The 21,990-nt window shown below is 36.9% G+C and overlaps 1 protein-coding gene across 5 annotated transcripts in view; it reads left to right on the forward strand.

The window, feature by feature from the left end:
* LOC128691908 (ecdysteroid-phosphate phosphatase-like) overlaps positions 1–21,990 on the forward strand; it is a 77,846-nt gene that overhangs the window by 25,441 nt on the left and 30,415 nt on the right. For all 5 annotated transcript variants that reach the window (XM_053780883.2, XM_070100926.1, XM_070100924.1 and 2 more), the window contains 7 exons: positions 9,058–9,227; positions 10,087–10,295; positions 11,997–12,240; positions 13,336–13,471; positions 15,425–15,640; positions 17,250–17,501; positions 18,511–18,620. In XM_053780883.2, the coding sequence (XP_053636858.2) occupies positions 9,058–9,227; positions 10,087–10,295; positions 11,997–12,240; positions 13,336–13,471; positions 15,425–15,640; positions 17,250–17,501; positions 18,511–18,620 (1,337 nt within the window). The remainder of the gene's footprint in view (positions 1–9,057; positions 9,228–10,086; positions 10,296–11,996; positions 12,241–13,335; positions 13,472–15,424; positions 15,641–17,249; positions 17,502–18,510; positions 18,621–21,990) is intronic.

The raw sequence follows: 21,990 nt of genomic DNA on the forward strand, positions 1-21,990 counted from the left end.
GGACCCCCAGTACTACCTTTGTGGACCCCCAGTACTACCTTTGTGGACCCCCAGTACTACCTTTGTGGACCCCCAGTACTACCTTTGTGGAACCCCATTGATCCACAGGCCACAGGTTGGGAATTGCTGACCTATATAGTACTCTATATTTTACATCGTTTTCTCTAGATTTTATGTATTTGCTCCTTGTCATTAGCCCAATGGTTCTAATAATAATAATACTTTATTTCAGCATGGTACAGTGTTTGTACAAAGGTGAATGGCATTTGGGGGTACATGTAGAAAGCCCTTAATATGCGGAGTATTTTGGCCAAACTTAAGACTAATTTAATATTAATAGGCAATGATAATTTGAGTAATTATATACATACTTTCTTAGGTGAGTATAAGTATAAATTTAGAAGTTACACTGAATACATACAGTAAGTTTCATCCAGATTTATCCATCTGTTTTAAGTACTGTGCCAACTTGTAGATTTAACCCTTTCAGCGCTCGTGCCGTATATCTACGGCTTTACATTCAGAGTCCAAACCGTAGATCTACTCCATGAGCTCAGCTCACTCTGATAAGCTGTGAGCAGTAAATTTGAGCCTAGATATGAGAGAATACATCTATGTAGTATGTGTGGACCACATAAAACAAATCCTGCAGCACACAGTGCATAATTAGAGAAAAAAACTGAGACCGTAATTTTCGATTAAAACAACAACTTTGCAGTGTTTTTTTTGTATGTTTTTTAAAGATGTATTTGCAATTTCTTGGTCTCATTTGATAGAATGGAAGATATACTACAGAAATAGAGATGATTTTGATTGGTTTTATTACTGGAAATGACTTGAAACTGAGCTCAAAATAGGAGAAATGTTAAATTTTTGCCGATGTTCAAGAGTGAACAAATTACCTCACAAGCCTAATACGTGACAGCTGGTGGGTCTAATATACATTCACAAATGTGGTGATGATATTTATACAATTATTACAGTATTGCATAACAGTAAATCTTCTATTTTTTGGTTTGAATAAAAATTCATTATGTGAATAAAAAATCAAAATGGAATTCATTTGTAAAACCTCAAAACATAGCTAATGAACAGAGGAAATGTTAGTTTAGTGCCAGGAATGCCTGCATTGTTTATTCTGGACCCTATTTTGAAACTGAATATTTTGAACTTTGCATTAAATTGGCCAAATTACCAATTTCCGATCACTTTATTTTTTAGTTGAAACAGTTGACTTGGCAATTTCTTGTGCTCAATCGATAGAGTTGAAGGAATACTAGTAAAATAGCTAAGAATTTGGTTGACTGGAATACTGTAATTTGCCTAAAATGGGAGTCAAAGTCCGCAAAATCGCTGATGCATGAATATTGCCGACATCAAAATTCACGAGAGCATAATTTCATCAGTTTTCCATTAAATTTTGTACTTTTTGTTTTATAACCTTCAGAAAAAGATTCTCTACTATTTCATAAGAAAAAATAACATAATTATTTTTTGAAAATTCTTGGACCCTGGTGCACACTTTGAAATTTGGCCTCTGGACCCTGAAAGGGTTAAAAATAGAAATCCATATTTATTGACTAAATTTTACTAACAATTAAACCCCGACCACACCTGAATTAGTCACACGTCAAAGATAAATGTATTTTGTAAATGCATATTTCTTGACTGATTAACACCCAAACAGTATAAAGCCACAATACATACAAACACGAGCATGTACTGTACATTCTAAATTTTAATGAATTTGACAAAGTTCAGAATAAAATGCAAATCACTTGCCTTTATTCAAGTATGTTGGAAATGGTATAAAATACTGGCACGTTGATGAGCAAGACACTCACAAAATGGTGTGATGATACCAACAGGTTGTGGAAAAAACACTTATGTACAGTACAGGACATTTATTAGAGGAAACGTTTTGCCACGAGTGACTTCAGTTCTATTGAAGCCACTTGTGCCAAAATGTTCTCTCTAATAAATGTCCTAAACTGTACATAAGTGTCTTTTTTTAAGATACACTCTGAAATGTTTCTCCTATGTGGTAGGCTTCTTCAGTCAATTATTATTATTATTATTATTATTATTTTTTTTTTTTTCAACAATTCGGCCGTCTCCCATGGAGGCAGGGTGACCCAAAAAAGAAAGAAAATCCCCAAAAAGAAAATACTTTCATCATCATTCAACACTTTCACCACACTCACACATTATCACTGCTTTTGCAGAGGTGCTCAGAATACAACAGCTTAGAAGCATATACGTATAAAGATACACAACATATCCCTCCAAACTGCCAATATCCCAAACCCCTCCTTTTAAAGTGCAGGCATTGTACTTCCCATTTCCAGGACTCAAGTCCGACTATATGAAAATAACCGGTTTCCCTGAATTCCTTCACTAAATATTACCCTGCTCACACTCCAACAGATCGTCAGGTCCCAAGTATCATTCGTCTCCATTCACTCCTATCTAACATGCTCATTGTTATCATTATTATTATTATTATTATCATCATCAAGGGGGAGTGTTAAACCCGTAGGATTATGCAGCGTCTGTGGGGGAGAATGTGGAAGGTATTCAGGCTTAATTCAGGGAACTGGAGCACAGATCCTATTCCCTAGATCAAGAGCCCCTCACCAACATTCCTTCAGTCAAATACAGATTGGATTGCTCAGTGCCAGTGACCTCGGAGAGGTATCGTGCTGTAGTTCCCAGGCACTGAAAACTACCACACTGAAAGCTAGATTTGTCTGTGTTGCCCAAACACATTTTCAACAGCCCGCTGACCATCTCCCACCAAGGAAGGGCGACCCCGTCACCCTGTTAAAGACATTATTTATATAAAAATGAATAAATATTGACTTAAAGGCTTTGATTTTTTCATTCTGTATCTGGGCTGGTAGTGCACTCAGCTCACACATTGAGTTCCATGGTTTAATACTCGGTACAGGTGGAAGCATTAGGGTGTGTTTCTTTAAGATACCTGCTGTTTATGTTCACCTATCAGTAAAATAGGTACCTGAGTGTTAGTTGACTGGTGTGGGTCGCATCCTGGGGATAAAATTAACCTCTAATTTGCCAAAAATGCTCTGCTTAACAAGGGACTTTCTGTATAGTGTCACTGATGTCATTTATGGTTTGTATACATTGTACATGTACTTGTAAAAATAAAGGTAATTAGTATTATTTATATTTTTTATTAATACGCTGGCTGTTTCCCACCGAGACAGGGTAACCCGAGGAAAGAAGAAAGACTTTCATCATCATTCGCTCCATTACTGTCTTGCCAGAGGCACATCTACACTACAGTTAAAAAACTGCACATATCAACACCCCGTCTTTCAGAGCACAGGCACTGTACTTCCCACCTCCAGGACTCAAGCCCAGTTAACCAGTTTCCTTGAATTCCTTCTAGGGTGTGATGACTATAGGCTGGGTGTGATGTTCATATAAGTGCTCTAATTGTCTGTGTAGGTACTAAAGATATTAGAAATAAAACTATTGCCAGTAATAAATATTGTAGCTAGGGATACCTTTGATGAGTTCCTAGTTTTTCTGCTCCCGGAGCCCGGCCATGGACCAGGTTTGCCTGGGGCTGGCCTGGTCAGCCGGGCTGTTGTTGCTGGTGGCTCACTGACCACATATGCATCGCAGCCCGGTTGCTCTGGCACCTGGGGTTAAGCCACTTTTATTCCCCCCATCCCCCACAAAAAAATTGCATGCTGACAGTCCAGTGCCTGGATGTTCAAATTTATTTAGAGTAGAGACAGTCTCAGGAAATCATTCCATTAAAGGCAAACATTGTTGACAAGTTGACGAAAGACATGTGCAACACCTGGATATCTTAATTACAGCCTCTCCTCACTTAACGATGGAGTTCCTTTGCTAAGACCACTTCAGTAAACGAATTCGTCGCCAAGCAAGGAGCATACTATAATGGTAGTGGGTTTGTGTCAACCATCTTTAATATTGTTTTAATGTCACCTTTGCATCATTTGTAACATTTTTAGTATATTTTTAAATGTTTATACAGTAGTATACTGTATATTGTAATATACAGAATAGAGGAAATCAGCTCTTATATACATTATTTAGGTATGCATACTGGTCAGAGAGCCCGTTGTAAGTCCGAGTCATTGGTAAACAAGCACATCACTAAGTGAGGAGACGCTGTATTGAAAATCTTGCTGTGTGGCAAATATTCTGAGAAATTATGAAAGCATTTGGAAATTTCACTAGTTTTTCACAGTGGTTATTTTTCATATTATGATATCACCTGTTTACTGTGATCTTATTGCATGTATAAGAATAGCCAGGTGTTGCACACACACAAATAACCCACACATAGGAGAGATAAGCTTACGGCAACATTCCGATCCAACTTGGTCCAAGTTGAACCAAAACATAATAGTTTCTCTCTGCTATATGCGAGTTATTTGTGTACTGTTCCAGTCACAGTATTGTGCCTTGTTGTTTTTTGTTACAGACTTGCCTTACTCATGAGTCACAGGAAAGAATGTTGATCAGTCAACAATGTGTCACATGATGGGAAGGGAGTACATCAACAAGTAGGGTGATGCAAAATTGACTGACAAGATCGTGTTAACAAGATAGCAAACAGACCATGGAACAGGTGTGGTTTGAACCATGGGCTCAAATTTTACCTGTTTCATATTTTTGTAATAGCAGAGCAAGCTTTTGTTACATAACATTTTACCAAGAGTGAGTAAAGTGTTTAATAAAGGCTTGTTCTGTGTAAATTAATGGTAGAATACATCAAGTATTAATGAGACACAATATGCAGTTTAAGTTAAATTAACTTTTGTTTGCATAATATACAATGTGTGATTTACATGTTATAAAATATTGTTAAGTACAAAGAAAGCCACTAACATATCTGAGCATTTCAGGCATTTTATTGAGATGATTCGTCCATCAGACTATCAATTCTGATAAAATCTCTGGTGGGCCAGTCATCTACTTGATAAAAGGTCATAAACCGCATATAATAATATCTTTATTTACTACAAGTACTGTACTGTGCAAAGTATACAGACAATAGCTGACATCAATGACATACTACTAATAGAAAGCCCCTTGTTATGCAGAACATTTCGGGCAAATTAAGTCAGTTTTATCCCATGATGCGACCCACACCAGTTGACTAACACCCAGGTACCCATGTTACTGATGGGTGAACATATACAACCGGTGTAAGGAAACATGTCTGATGTTTCCACCCCTTCACCGGGAATCGAACCCGGACCCTCAATGTGTGAAGTGAGAGCTTGAGCCACCAGGCCACAGGTATTGTGTCTTATTAACTAAGGCTTGTGACAAGTGTCATTGTATAAATTAAGGTTCCTCATAGTGTTACCACATTACTGTAAGTCTTCAACTTACAAACACATTGAGAATCTAATGTATTGTGTATGATATAGTAATTATTATACATTATTATATGCAATAAAGGAGGTCCCCTAATGTGTTAGTAAGTTGAAGACTTCCTGTATTATGAATATATATTGTACACAATTCCGGAGGTCCCCAATGTGTTCTTAAGTTGAAGACTTCCTGTATTATGAATATATATTGTACACAATTCGGGAGGTCCCCAATGTGTTCTTAAGTTGAAGACTTCCTGTATTATGAATATATATTGTACACAATTTGGGAGGTCCCCAATGTGTTCTTAAGTTGAAGACTTCCTGTATTATGAATATATATTGTACACAATTCCGGAGGTCCCCAATGTGTTCTTAAGTTGAAGACTTCCTGTATTATGAATATATATTGTACACAATTCGGGAGGTCCCCAATGTGTTCTTAAGTTGAAGACTTCCTGTATTATGAATATATATTGTACACAATTCGGGAGGTCCCCAATGTGTTCTTAAGTTGAAGACTTCCTGTATTATGAATATATATTGTACACAATTCCGGAGGTCCCCAATGTGTTCTTAAGTTGAAGACTTCCTGTATTATGAATATATATTGTACACAATTCGGGAGGTCCCCAATGTGTTCTTAAGTTGAAGACTTCCTGTATTATGAATATATATTGTACACAATTCGGGAGGTCCCCAATGTGTTCTTAAGTTGAAGACTTCCTGTATTATGAATATATATTGTACACAATTTGGGAGGTCCCCAATGTGTTCTTAAGTTGAAGACTTCCTGTATTATGAATATATATTGTACACAATTCCGGAGGTCCCCAATGTGTTCTTAAGTTGAAGACTTCCTGTATTATGAATATATATTGTACACAATTCGGGAGGTCCCCAATGTGTTCTTAAGTTGAAGACTTCCTGTATTATGAATATATATTGTACACAATTCGGGAGGTCCCCAATGTGTTCTTAAGTTGAAGACTTCCTGTATTATGAATATATATTGTACACAATTCCGGAGGTCCCCAATGTGTTCTTAAGTTGAAGACTTCCTGTATTATGAATATATATTGTACACAATTCGGGAGGTCCCCAATGTGTTCTTAAGTTGAAGACTTCCTGTATTATGAATATATATTGTACACAATTCGGGAGGTCCCCAATGTGTTCTTAAGTTGAAGACTTCCTGTATTATGAATATATATTGTACACAATTCCAAAGGTCCCCAATGTGTTTGTAAGTCAAGGACTTACTGTACTGTATTTAACTTAACTGCATACACAAACAACCCGCACATAGGAGAAAGAAACCTTACGATGGCATTTCGGTCCGACTTGTGACTAGTTAATGGTCTAAGTTGGACTGAAACATCGCCATAAGGTTTCTCCTGTGTGTGGGTTGTCTGTATGTTGTTCCAGTCATGGTATTGTGCCTTTGTGTTCTTTAACCCTTAAACAGTCCAAACGTATATATACGTTCACTCGCGTAGCGCCCCAAATTTTTTGAGAGAAAAAACATTTTTTTTTTAATAGGAGAAAAGAGCACATGGTGCCCAGGTGTCCCCAATTATTTTAATATGGCACATAGTGAGTGCTCACACCCATTCTCTCATGTCTAAGTGACTCAGGTTTATAGTGGCATTGTTGAATGAATGACAAAGAAAGCGTATATATACGTTTGGGGCACTGCGCACATGAACGTATATATACGTTTGGACCGTTTAAAGGTTAACTACATAGATATGGGAAACTACAAGCATAGTGTACATAGTACAGTACTGGTAATATATTTACAAAGCCCATATTATATTCATATTTTTGGACATATAGGTGGTTGAAAGAAGCTTTTAGCTAGATAAATGTGTTGATATCTTCCTGGAACCATGGTGTGTGTTCACTTAGATCACTTGTATATACATAAAGGTAAAAGATCTTCAGTAAATTAACTTATTAAATTCCTTTATATATTTTTTTATGTTTTTTTTGCGAATGTATTTGAAAAGGTTCATCCAAAATTGACTGGTGTGTACTGTGAAGGCCTTTCAATTGTTTTATTCTGGACGTACATTCTTAGTCGCTTTATAAGAGAGTTTACTGTTTATAAAACTGGTCGGTAGGATTTAATGAGTCTGTACAATATTTTGTTTAATATTGTATCATGTAAATATGTATTAAGTTTAATAATAATAATAGGGTTAATGTGCTATTTATTCATTTTTATTTTATGTAGTAGTATACAGGCATACCTCGTTGATACGGCACTTTTCATTTATATTCATGTTTATAATTTTCAGTGCTTGCTTTGCTCTTAAGATGGTTTTTGGCAATTTTCAACTTTTTTATTTATTTTTAGAGCTATTGCTCTAGGCCTAAAAGAAATGATTAAACGTGAAAATGATAGTTTAAACATTAGTTTAAATGATAGTGTAAACGATAGTTTAAACATGTTTTAAGGTTTTTGTATGCACCGGCAAGTAAAAAAAGCTGCTAAGATTCGCTTTAAGGCAATATTTGCCTTACAGTTTTGATCTGGAACCTAACCTGCCGTGTAGCAAGGTAGACCTGTACTTAGATTTCATTTTAGCACTAGTAATAAGCTAATATTTAATTATCGTGTTTTATAATCATGTGGAAGTGGATAGGGGGTAACTAAATTTGATCTGAGGAAAGGGAGAATTGCTCTAGTTTCCTGGATCAAGAGCTCCTCACCAGCATCAAGAATTAACATAAGTGAAAAATGCTAACTTCGGCAAGTTGCATCCCATTTTTAAACTCCCAAATTGCATGCACATGTCCTACAAGATGAAATATAATATTTTCTAGTGCTACCCTAGAGTGCTAATTCATCAGACTAGAGTGAGCCTTCCCGCTTAACATTCTCCTTAGCATTGCTTCCTAACTTGCCACACAATTTTTTCACCTGCATGCTAACATAGTCACATGATGTATTTACAGCCTCACTTCGGTATTAATCTTCTTCTCATTGTGGTTTTAAATTAGTGTGGTCCGGACTAGATCACTAATGTACTTAAAGATATAATTTGAATGACTTTGTAAACAACAGGAATTTAGTACAATAACTTGTAAACAACAGGAATTTAGTACAATAACTTGTAAACAACAGGAATTTAGTACAATAACTTCACCTTGAATCACTTTATAAAGCACAGGAATTCAGTGTAATATCTCCTGTCTATATTTCTAACTAAAAGAGTGTTGAGCTTACTGAAAACATTTACACTTTCATCACCATGGAAAAAAAAATAGTGACAAAAACTTGAACTAGCACAATGTAATTAATGAATTAGTAGTTTCAATGATTATGAATAGATATACATTAGCTTTCCATAGCATGTCATACCACATACTCTACTATATATACACTACTGTATATAATTTTGTGTGTCATTTTCTGCACTCGTAGTTACAAATAAATGCACTCTTAATAGGTAACACAAAGATGATATAGAAAATAGTTTCATTGCATAAATTTTTAGTGATACGTAAAAAGCACATAAAATATCTTAATTTTTACACATTTTTATCAAAATTTGATCAAACTCACTTCATGGAACTATTGATGTAAATGTTATTTACAAGGTTAAAACAAGAGCTGTGTTTAAATAATGCATCCATCATATTAATTTTGCTTCTCTTTCTCCAGGCACAACTGGGGAAGCAGCAACCAAAGCCTTGCACTTAACTTTAGCCTACCAGTTTCCACCGTCACACTTCTCTTGCCTTGAATCTCTGGTGGACCTGGTGGAGCCAAGAGCACCGTCTGTGTGGGAGGTCCGACTCTACTCTAGGGACACGCGAATTATTGGAAATGAGGTACTGTATATGCTCCTGTATATTGCCACAGTTGATGTGATATACAGGGTTACATCCCAACAAACCCATCATAAGTCGAAAATGAATACAATATGCTCAGTAAATAAATAACTATTATCACTGAATAAGTAAATAAGCCAATAATTACTGTAACTAACTAAATACCAGTATGTTGTAACTAACTAGTACCAGATGCTCCTCGACTTATGACGGTGTTATGTTCTGACAAACCCATCGTAAATCAAAATGCATCACACTTGTAGAAATAAAGATTATTATTATTATTTTTTTTTCAACAAGTCGGCCGTCTCCCACCGAGGCAGGGTGACCCAAAAAGAAAGAAAGAAAATTCCCAAAAAGAAAATACTTTCATCATCATTCAACAATTTCACCACACTCACACACAATCACTGTTTTTGCAGAGGTGCCAGAATACAACAGTTCAGAAGTATATACGTATAAAAATACACAATATATCCCTCCAAACTGCCAACATCCCAAACTCCTCCTTTAGAGTGCAGGCATTGTACTTCCCATTTCCAGGACTCAAGTCCGGTTATATAAAATAACCGGTTTCCCTGAATCCCTTCACTAAATATTACCCTGCTCACACTCCAACAGCTCATCAGGCCCCAAATACCATTTGTCTCCATTCGCTCCTATCTAACATGCTCACGCACGCTTGCTGGAAGTCCAAATTAGTCTACCCGAAATGCACCACATGCTAGTGACTTTTTTTTGTACCTATTACTTTTATTACATGTAAACTATATTATTTGCATTCTGCAGAACAGAAATAAATTATTTATATTTGTATTTGCATTTTATAATTTTTATTTATTGCTTCTGCCATCCTCAGGTACACAAGGTGTTGTATTCACACGTCCCACGAGATCCTGATGAGCTGGAACTATTAATTGGAGATTTTGTGTATGTTAAAGGCGATAGTCTTGCATCCTCACCTGACGGATGGATAGAAGGGACATCGTGGCTCACAGGTTCCACAGGATTTTTGCCTATTAATTATATAGAACGCACAGCTGAATCAGATTCTTGGACATTGCATAGGTGAGTGGTTAATGCTTTGAAACTTTGTTTTTACAAAATTTGGAATGCTGTAAAGAAGAAAAAGGCACAATATTGTGATTAGAATAATACATGACGATGTTTCAGTTTGACTGGGACCATTAACCAGTCACATACAGTGTGTGACTAGTTAATGGGCCAAGTCGGGCAATTAACTAGGACTATTAACTAGTCACACAAGTGTGTGTGTGACTAGTTAATAGTCCAAGTTAGACCAAAACATCGTCATAAATGTCTTTCTCCTATGTGCAGGTTATTTGTGTACTGGAATGCTTATAAATAATACTGGGAAATGCCCTCATTGTTAAACATTTAAATCCTACTGGCTAGAAAACCCACTGATGCACACTGTCTACATAACTTTGTACTCACGAGACTTAATAATTAACCTGCTTTATGGTTACCCAGTTGACAGGAAAAACACTTCTTCTGGCATCATTTTCTCATGATACTGCACCTGGAAACAAGATTAAGATGCTATTTGACTGGGAGCATTCAATTAAGTGTTTGTGCATATATTATTAATTTAAGAAAATTTCAGGTGGATTAAAATGAGTGATAACAGTACGTTAGAAGTGAGTGGAGGCAAGTAGTTTTTATGACTTGACGTGCTGTTAGAGTGTTAGCGAAGTGACATTTACAAAAGGATTCAGGGAAACCGGTTAACTGGACTTGAGCCCTGGTGGTGGGAAATACAGTGCCTGCACTCTGAAGGAGGGGTAGGGATATTGCAGTTTTGAACTGTATCAGCACCCCTCTGGCAAGACGGTGATGGAGTGAGTGATGGTGAAAGTGTTTCTTTTTCTTTTTTGGATTTTCCCTACCCATATTTCTTTTACTTCCTGACATTCTTTCTTCTGAATACAGATATTGTACTACTGGAATCATAAAGTTTACGCAGTAATGCAGGTTCTTGGTATTTGATTTGATCAGAGCACTGTCTCTTCAAGACAGTGCCCTGATGCTAGTGATGGGCTCTTGATCCAGAGAATTAGGGCTACCCTTCTCTTTCCTGGATCAAACCTAATTTCCTCCCATTTCCAAGGCACTGTATGATTTCTATGGGTTTAGTGTTTCCTATGAATACAGTATAATAATAATAATAATAATAATAATAATAATAATAATAATAATAATAATAATAATAATAATAAAAATAATAATTCATCAATAATTGAGTGTCCAGGTAAAAATTCAGACAATGCTGTTAGATGTCAAGATGGAAATTAACTAAATTTGAAAATATTTGAGAAGATTCTGCAAGAATAGATAATCATGACTCTGGCCAATGTTACCTCTGATTTTTGTTAACCAGTCTTATGTTAAGTGATACTTAATCTGTAATCATAGTTTTAGGTTGTTGAAAGATAATTTTTGTGTTGCTTAACAATTCGCAAACAGGCAAAATTATTTATAAACATTATCTCTCAATCCACAGCAGGATTCAAACTTGTACACTATGCATCAAGGTATGTAGTACTTATGCAACTCAGCCAAATCTGGGATTTGGCTGAGTGACTTAAGTGCTACTTACTGTGATGCAGAGTGTGTAGGTTCAAATCCTGCTGTGGACTGAGAGATAATGTTTGTAAATATTTTTGTATATCTTTACGTTCACAATAGAATCATTCCAGTTTTAGTTTCGTTGAAAAATATTTTTTGCATATTTTATGTTTGCAACAGAGCCATTCCAGTCATAGGCAGTACCGGTCGAGAAGGACTTGAAACTGCATCTTTCCCGCGCCGTCCACCAATCTCCTTGTCATTGTTGAACCTTTTAGAAAATAGCGAGGGCTCGAGGCGCTCAACTGAGGTACTATCCGAATCATCGTCTATAGATCGACTACACTCTCGTCAAGCGTCCTTAGAGGTGGCACATTCACCTCCTCTGCCTCAGCAAGAGGCATTAGATGTACTTTATGCAAAGGTTAGTTATATCTCCTTAGATATTATTTATATTCTTACCAGTCCTGCCTGTATGTTCCTTACTTTACTCAGATATTTATTTCCAATGCAGAACAAGGTACTTGGGGATGGAAATCTTTAGCTCTAGATCTTTCGCACTCCTGTGCATCATCAGGAGCCATGCAGCGTTGCAAAGACAGCAATAGATACGAGAGGAAATTCTCTGAGGCAAGGCAGAGGGTATCAGTAGTAACCCATGAGCTGCCATTAATACCTTCTGCCTTGCCTCAGCAAATTCCCTCTCCTATCTATTGCTTTCTTGCAGCATTGCATAGCTCCTGACAACTCACAAGAGTGCAAAAGATCTAGAGCTAAAGATTCCATCCCCATGTGCCTTGTTCTGCACATATACTTAGATATTATTTACATTCTTGCCAGTCCTACTTGTCACTTCCTCTTTTTACTCGGATACAATACGTATCATTTTTCTCTATTGTCTTTAAGATCTGGAAATATAAACACATATGCAGTTTAATGTGATCCTTTATTGACAATGTTTCGCCCACACAGTGGGCTTTTTCAAGTCACAAACAGATCTGTTTGTGACTTGAAAAAGCCCACTGTGTGGGCGAAACGTTGTCAATAAAGGATCACATTAAACTGCATATGTGTTTATATTTCCACTGTGTCGGTATTTTATACCATTTATTTCCACCGTCTTTAAGATCTGTCGTCATTCAGTTAATATGATCATTGTATCCAGTATTTGACATTTACACAGTTATTATGTGGAGGACATCCTGCCAGAAGTTTATTTAGTAGTTTAATTCATTTCCAGTTAGAATGCAATAGATGACTAACAAAATGTGGTGTTCCTGATTTTTCAACCATCATAAGAGTTTTTTGCATAGAAAATAATAATACAAATGATGGTTGTGTTTCAAACATGGAAAGACAGTGATTGAGTGAACAATGATGAATGTGTTTTCTTCACTGGGTCATCCCGCCTTGGTTGGAAAAGGCCATTGAGGTAAAAAAAAAAAAAATGGTAACTGCAACCTGGTTCCATTTTTTTTGTTGTTTGCATTATTTAGCATCATTAAATGTATCATTTCAGGTTAAGAAGCCAAAAAAGGAAGGACCTCTCTACAAATTCCCTATTGAGGGACCACGCAAAATTATTATTGCCAGACATGGAGAGAGAGTTGATTTCACTTTTGGTGACTGGATTCGCTTTTGCTTTGATGAGATAGGTAGGTTTCTAATCTTATTATTGTATTTCATTTATTTATCTGTGGGGATAAATAAATGATTCAGGGAAACCGGCAGGCCGGACTTGAGTCCTGGAGATGGGAAGTACAGTGCCTGCACTCTGAAGGAGGGGTGTTAATGTTGCAGTTTAAAAACTGTAGTGTAAAGCACCCTTCTGGCAAGACAGTGATGGAGTGAATGATGGTGAAAGTTTTTCTTTTTCGGGCCACCCTGCCTTGGTGGGAATCGGCCAGTGTGTTAATAATAATAAAATATCTGTGGGGAAGTGGAGAAGAATTCTTCCTCCGTAAGTCATGTGTATCGTAAAAGGCAACTAAAGTGCCAGGAAACGGGCTCGTAACCTCTTCTGTATAAATTACTGAATGTAAAAAGATGAAGAACTTGTTTCTTCTTTTACGGGTCACTCTACTTCCATGGGAAAGACAGCCTGTGTATTAAAAAAATATATATACGTATATATAATAATTTTTTTACCACCAAGGAAGTACAATGCCTGCACTTTAAAGGAGGGGTTTGGGATATTGGCAGTTTGGAGGGATATGTTGTGTGTCTTTATACGTATATGCTTCTAAACTGTTGTATTCTGAGCACCTCTGCAAAAGCAGTGATAATGTGTGAGTGTGGTGAAAGTGTTGAATGATGATGAAAGTATTTTCTTTTTGGGGATTTTCTTTCTTTTTGGGGTCACCCTGCCTCGGTGGGAGACGACCAACTTGTTGAAAAAAAAAAAAAATATAATAATGGGATACAATTGCTGTATAAAATAGCACCAAAGGAATATACATGTACTCCTAGTGCCCCAGATAGGGAATTCTAACAGATCTGCCATATATTAGGAAAACAAGAGAGATAACTCACTGTACTCTCCTATATGCATTTTGAAGTCTAGATTTATTTTATCTTATTCACTATTAGATGAGAATAATTTTTTTTTTATTTTCTGTATACTCAGAGGAGAGTAGTGTTAAGTCATGCAGAATGTGTAAGGTGTACTGGAGACCAGTCTAGTGACCTCACACCAATGTTAACTACAGGTGCTCCTCGCCTTATGATGGGGTTATGTTCCAACAAATCCATTGTAGGTTGAAAATATTTTAAGTCAAATATGAATATGATAAGCTAAATAAATAAATAACTACTGTCACTAAATAAGTAAATAAACAAAGAATTATTCTAACTAATAAATACCAGTATTGAAAAGTAAATTAATGAATACAAGTTACAGACTTGCTGCCTTCATGCTGGGTAATTATCTTAAGTTTCGTCTCCAAAGTAATTGCTTTTGCACTTATAAGTCGAACCATCGTAAGTCAAGGGGCACCTGTAGGTCATTTAGTGTACAAAATGTTAGTAAGTAAGTAAGTAAGTTTATTCAGGTATACACAAATACAGTTACATAGAATTATCATACATAGCAGCATATGTGTAGAGAACCTAGGATAACCCAAAAAAGTCAGACAGACTTGCTTAGGCCTACGAGTGAAGGCCCTACTGTTGCCTAAATCAGAGAAACCTTCACAATCCTTAGTCTAAACATTATCATGTTAATAATATTTTATTCTCCTGATGTCTGGACATGATTGTGGTCTTGCACGAGGAAAGTTGGTGGATTGGCCTCAATATTCCTTACATAATTTATTACTGGGTTTTCTACAACATTGTGAAATTCCCTTTTTTACGTCGTGCACTTTGTAAGCACCAACTTTCTGCTTGCATTGTTGTTTTTTCAATATTCTCTCAGCCATTGAGTAGTTACAGTGCTCATGTCAAAGCAGCGAACTTAATATGCAGTAATTGGCCTTTTACTTGCTCCTGTTTTTGTATTGTACACAGCAGCAAAACAATTCAAACTACAGCTATGTGGAAGTCACATGTATACTAGATGTACACATCCTTGGGTTTATACGGAATAATGCTAGATTATATTTGTGCAGGAAACTATCAGCGACGTGACCTTAACATGCCTGAAACGCTACCTCATCGGAAAGGTGCACCACATAGTTTCTATAAGGATTGCCCTCTCACAAACATTGGTCTACTACAAGCAACACTTGTAGGACAAGCCATGAAAGCCAATGAAACGGAGGTGCATCACGTTTTCTGCTCCCCTTCTTTACGCTGTGTTCAAACATGTTCTAATATTCTTAAAGGTAAGTTCATTAAATACGGCCTCTTATCACTTAGTGACTGAGTTCCGTTCCTAAGACCACGTCGGTAAACGAATTCTTCGCTAAGTGAGAAGCATACTATAATGGTAATGGGTTTGTGTCAACCATCTTTGATATTGTTTTGATGTCACCTTTGCACCAGTAATAACATTTCTGGTATATTTTTAAATGTTTATACAGTATTGTACTGTATACTATTATAATATACAGAATAGAGGAAATCAGCTCTAATATACATTGTTTAGGTATGCATACTGGTCAGAGAGCTCGTCGTAAGTCTGAGTCGCCGGTAAACGAGTACATTGCTAATCAAGGAGACGCTGTATACAGCTGGAAATTCTAACTCTTTAAAAGTAATCTGATGATGTTTTATATTTTATACTCTTTAATACACTACAATTTGCAGCTTGATTTATTTTTAATTCAGTTGTATTAAAATTTTTATCTTGTTTCCAGATACAAACATACCTCACTAATACAGCGCTTTGCTTTAGAGTGCTTTGCTAAAACGCCGTTTGTAAATTATTTTCACATTTATTAATTTTAGCGGTGACATGCGTATCGGGTTAGCAATACGGTACTGTAGCATTTTTTTATTTATTATTTTTAATTTGCATTGTTTTTGAGGCATAGTGCTATTGTGCACTTAATAAATGACAGTGTAAACTTGTTTTTTAGGCTGACAGACCCATTGTAAGTCAAATATGAATTCATGTATTCTAAACAGATAAGTAAATAAACAATTACTGTCACTGTATAAGTAAATAAACTAAAAATTACTATAATGAAATACTAGTACATAAATGAATACAAGTTACAGACTTGCTGCCTTCATGCTGGGTAATTATCTTAAGTTTAATCTCCAGAGTAATTGCTTTTGCACCATCATAAATTAATCCATATTAAATTAATCCTTAATCATAAAATCGAAATATGTAAGTAGACCCATCGTAAGTCTAGGAGCCCCAGTATACTCCTAGAAATAGTTATCTGTTATACCCAGGTATGCTATACCTGGGTATAACAGATAACAAGGAGTTATTATTGCTATTGAGGAACGTATAGAGTAACAATCAGTGAAATGAATGTGAGGTTTTTCGTAGTTGTATTTCATGAGGGTTACAAGGTGCATGCTCCCTGCATTTTTGTAACCTCTTATGGCACCCATGCTTGTGGAGGAAGGAGTCTTCTCCACTCACCCATGGAGATTGCTCCTGGGATTCTAGTCACCTCTTACGTGTGGCTTGCGGAGGAAGGATTCTTGTCCACTTTCCCATGGAGAAAAATAATAATTTTTTTCATGTCTTTTATGATCTTGTATATGACTGTAATATTTCATCATCCCTTTCAGCCAACAAAGACATTTTACACATTTTTATTCTTTTATTACAGTAATTAATACACAAATTGTATTAAATGCTTTGTATCTATATGTCTCTGGCACGACAGTAATAGTGTGAACGATGGTGAAAGTGTTTCTTTTTCAGGTCACTCTGCTTCGGTGTGAGACAGGCAGTGTATTAAAAGAAAAAGAATGTATGTATACTGTATGATTACTTTATCATCATCTAAATTTGGCTTTCTCTGTCAGGCATTGGTGTTGCTGAAGCTATGCCAATTAACATCGAACCTGGTCTCTTTGAGTGGCTGGCATGGTACCATGATGGAATGCCTGTATGGATGACTCTCGACGAACTAACAGACGCAGGGTTTAACATCAACCACAATTACGACCCTCTGATCCGGAAAGAGGAATTAAAAGACACACATGAGAGCTGTGAGCAGTATTATGGCAGAAACACCTACGTTACACAGAGTATCATTAATACAACACAGTCGCAAGGTATTTCAACATAGTGTAGACATTTCTGTTGCATAATTATTGATTGTAAATAATTTCATACCAAATTATCATCTTACCTTTTGAAACCTTCTTTGCACTCTCCTTTCAGCTCTTTCTCAGACATTTTGTATAAACCCTTTCCTCTACCCTAGATTTATACATCACCTTGATCAACCTTATCTTCCCTAACCCTTAAACTGTCCAAACGTAGATCTACGTTTGCTCGCATAGTGCTCTGAACGTAGATCTGCATTTTTTTTACATTCTTTCTTATGGAGAAAATCAAGGTCTGAGCGCTACGCGTGCAAACGTAGATCTACGTTTGGACAGTTTAAGGGCTAAATACCCAAACTCTCTCAGCAACTTCCTTTCTACTCACTAAATTAAACCCGCCCCATTTCTTAAACTATTCACTCATTCTTTACATAATATTTACTTTACACCACAAATTGATATCAAATGCAGCACCTCCACTGCCCCTGGCCTCTTTCTTACAGTATTTAAAAACTATACTTCACACCCATACAGAAAAAATGACACCATTATACTGTGATATACAGTATCCCCATTTTTTTGCAAGTACTGTCCTGACATATGTTACCTTGCTCACACTCAAACAGCATATCAGGTTTCCAAAACAGTTTGCCTCCATTCACTCTTATCTAACATGCTCACACATGCCTGCTGGATGTCCAAGCTCCTTCCACACTAAACCTCTACACAAATAACCTGCACATAGGAGAGAGAGACTTACGACGACATTTCAGTCCAACTTGGACCATTTACAGTGACACTCAACTTGTAAATGGTCCAAGTCAGACCAAAATGCCATCATAAGTGTTCCAGTCACTGTATTGTGCCTTTTTGTTCTTTATCTCTCTCTCTCCAGTACTTCCATCTCTTCATCCATCATCTCACCACTTTCATTGTTAACTGGGAAATCCATTTGCTTCCCAGGATGACTTAAACACACATAAAATAAGTTACACCCTTTTGTTTTCCTTTCCAGGTGGGACAGTGCTGCTAGTAGGCCATGCTGCTACACTAGACACATGCACAAGACAACTAGTCGGAGGAACACCTAGATCAGCACATGAGATGACTACTATCATTAAGAAGGTCAGTAAAACACTATTCTTTGATTATATGTCATTGAAATTTGTTGCTTAGGTATTAGAAAGTTGTATGTGAGCTCCCCACAATCTCATTAAAAAAATTGACCACAAAACTAGTATAAATATAAGATTAACCCTTAAACTGCGCAATACAGAATAATGTCAGTGTACAATAAAGGTCTCTCGATCCAGTATTTTCTTTTATATTTAGCCTAATACTCAGATGTATGGAAAATTGTAAATTAAAGTGGAATCAACTGCATCTGACCTCTAAATGGCACTTATGTTGCATTAAAGTGGCTTTATTGAAGTAAGGCAAGTTGCAGGAGGCACTTGCTCAGTGCTCATTACAAAAAATAAATTCAGTTGGATGTTTTCTTATATAAAAGTTGCCAGGTGTGTTGGTGTTAGCGTTCTGTTTACACATGGATAATAATTAGTATTTCATTGTTTACACACTTAGCACTGTTATTAAGTTCTAGTACTTGAGAGTAATTGATAATCTCTGAAGAACTTAAGAAATGTTTCAAAATAGGACAATGATAACAGCTCACTGTTTCTCTCCCTGAACTGCTCACAGTGGCAGACTGATTAAGAAACTGCTTGTGGCCTCATCTCTGCCATTATTTATTTTTTGTTTGTAGCTTAATTTACACGTCTCATATGGGTTTTGATCCATACTGAAATATTATCTCGTAAGCATTTTTTTAAACATATTGTCCGCTTCCCACTGAGGCAAGGTGACCCGAAAAAAAGAAACACTTTCGTCATCACTCCATCACTGTCTTGCCAGAGGTGTGCCGATACAGGTCCACATCCCTTTATCCAAAATTCTGAAATTCGAAAAGTTCTGAAAACTAAAGTTTTTTTGTGGAGTGTCAGTTATGTCAGTGCTGGGTCATGCCACGTGGCGGTGTGACCCAGCACTGACAGCCAGAGTGGCAGGCAAAATTCAAAACAATACTGGCCCCAAGGGTTTCTGATAAAGGGATGTGGACCTGTATGACAGTTCAGGTGCCCCTCCAAACTGCAAATATCCCCACCCTTCCTTCAATGCAGGCACTGGACTTCCCAACTCTAGGACTCAAGTCTGGCTAACCAGTTTCCCTGAATCCTTTCAGAAAATATTACCCTGCTCACACTCCAACAGCTCATCAAGTCCAAAGAAATATTTGTCTCCATTCACTCCTGTCTAACATATACACTGTATACAGTGGACCCTCGCCTAACGAACGCATCACATGATATTAAATCCGCCTAACTGTTTGAACATAAAAATTTTGCCCTGCCTAACGATAAAAAACTCAACCAACGTGATTCGTCCAGGACCTGTCCATGCTGCCCCGTGGGTGCCAGTGTTTACAAGCCAGCCAGTGCAGTCGCATCTATGTATACATTTGGTACATTTCACATTGTCCCAGTGTTTTAGTGCTTGTAACTGCAAAATAAGTCACCATGGACCCCAAGAAAGCTTCTAGTGCCAACCCTGTGGTAAAAAGGGCGAGAATTAGTATGGAATTGAAAAAAGAGATTAAGGAAATGTGTGCAAAGTGGGTTGAACTGCAAACCTTTATGGATGAAAATTACCCTAACGCAGTTATTGCAGGCCGTGCTGGTGACTATTACAATGACATTGTTGTGGCCCATTTTAGGCAAATCTTAAAGGAATGTGAGATACAGACCTCTATGGACAGATTTGTTGTGCGACAGACGTCCAGTGACTCTCAAGCTGGTCCTAGTGGCATTAAAAGAAGAAGGGAAGTAACCCCGGAAAAGGACTTGCTACCTCAAGTCCTCATGGAAGGGGATTCCCCTTCCAACCAATAACAATTCCACCATCTCCCCTCCTCCCATCCCATCAATCATCACCAGATCTTCAATAAAGGTAAGTGTCATGTATTCTTTATTTAGTACAGTAGTAATTGTGCATATCTTCTTCTTTTTGGGTGTATAAAAATGTATATTTCATGTGGTAAATTTTTTTTTTTCATACTTTGGGGGTGTCAGGAATGGATTAATTTGATTTCCATTATTTCTTATGGGGAAAATTAATTCGGCTAACAATAATTTCGGCTAACAATGAACTCTCAAGAACGGATTTAATATAGTTAGGTGAGGGTCCACTGTATTTAGTCATTTTCTACTGTATTATTCTACCCTGATGAGACCTGACGTAGGTTGGATATTTGTCAGAGTTGGGTAATATTTTTAACATTCCCAAATTCTACAAATATTTTAACCATGTTAAATAATTAATTTTAACCAGCTTTAGTACTCCCACCTGTCTGAAATCAGGATGTCTTTGCCAAATTTTTAAATTTGTACAGTACTAAGTTAATTAAAATTCACGTTAAGCATAAGACATGGTGGAGGTTGGATCCTCTGTTTGTTGAGTGCCAGACAGATACTCTTCCTATTTTGTACTTACCTAGTTGTCCTGTTCAGTACTAAGATAGTTGGTAGTTGATTATAAGGTGAATGAATGTCACCTTTGCACTATTTATAACATTTTAATATATTTTTAAATGTTTATACAGTAGTGTATTGTATATTGTAATAACAGAATAGGGGACATCAGCTCTAATATACATTAATTAGGTATGAATACTGGTCAGAGAGCCTGTCCTAAGTCTGAGTCATTGGTAAACGAGTTCGTCGCCAAGTGAGGAGAGGCTGTATTAGGGACACTGAGTTAACATATCTCTGATCTCCTATCTCAGTGTGCCTCACAATACTTACTATTTTATTAAATTATCTTCAGTGTAAATACCTCTCTTTTTTTATCTCTCTTCCTCTGCTCCTTCCTCCTCATGCTCTCTTCCCTTCTTCTCTTCTCCCTGCCCCTTTCTTCTTCCTCTCTCTCAGTCTTTCCCCTTTCTCTTTCCCCCTCCTCCCTCTCTCTTTTCTCTTTCTCTCTCTCTCTCTCTCTCTCTCTTTTTTTCTTTTTTTTTTTTTTACACAGGGTTTGACAAGGTTAAGGATCCCTAGCTTTATTGACAAGCTATTTACAAGTTAAGGATTCCTAACTTTATTGGCAGGCTAAGAGCTGTTACCTACATCAGCTCATTTGAAAGCATTTTTATTGTTATGAGACAAGTAGGGAACAGGATGAAGTTGGAGCCATCTGTGGGCCAGCATTTTCATTTGATCAACTGATTTTATATCGTTGACATCATTATGCTGTACGAATGTGTTCCATACTCTCTCTCTCTCTCTCTCTCTCTCTCTCTCTCTCTCTCTCTCTCTCTCTCTCTCTCTCTCTCTCTCTCTCTCTCTCTCTCTCTCTCTCTCTCTCTCTCTCTCTCTCTCTCTCTCTCTCTCTCTCTCTCTCTCTCTCTCTCTCTCTCTCTCTCTCTCTCTCTCTTTCCTTTCTC

This window comes from Cherax quadricarinatus, chromosome 75 (assembly GCF_038502225.1).
Source record: "Cherax quadricarinatus isolate ZL_2023a chromosome 75, ASM3850222v1, whole genome shotgun sequence".
Lineage (NCBI taxonomy): Eukaryota > Metazoa > Arthropoda > Malacostraca > Decapoda > Parastacidae > Cherax > Cherax quadricarinatus.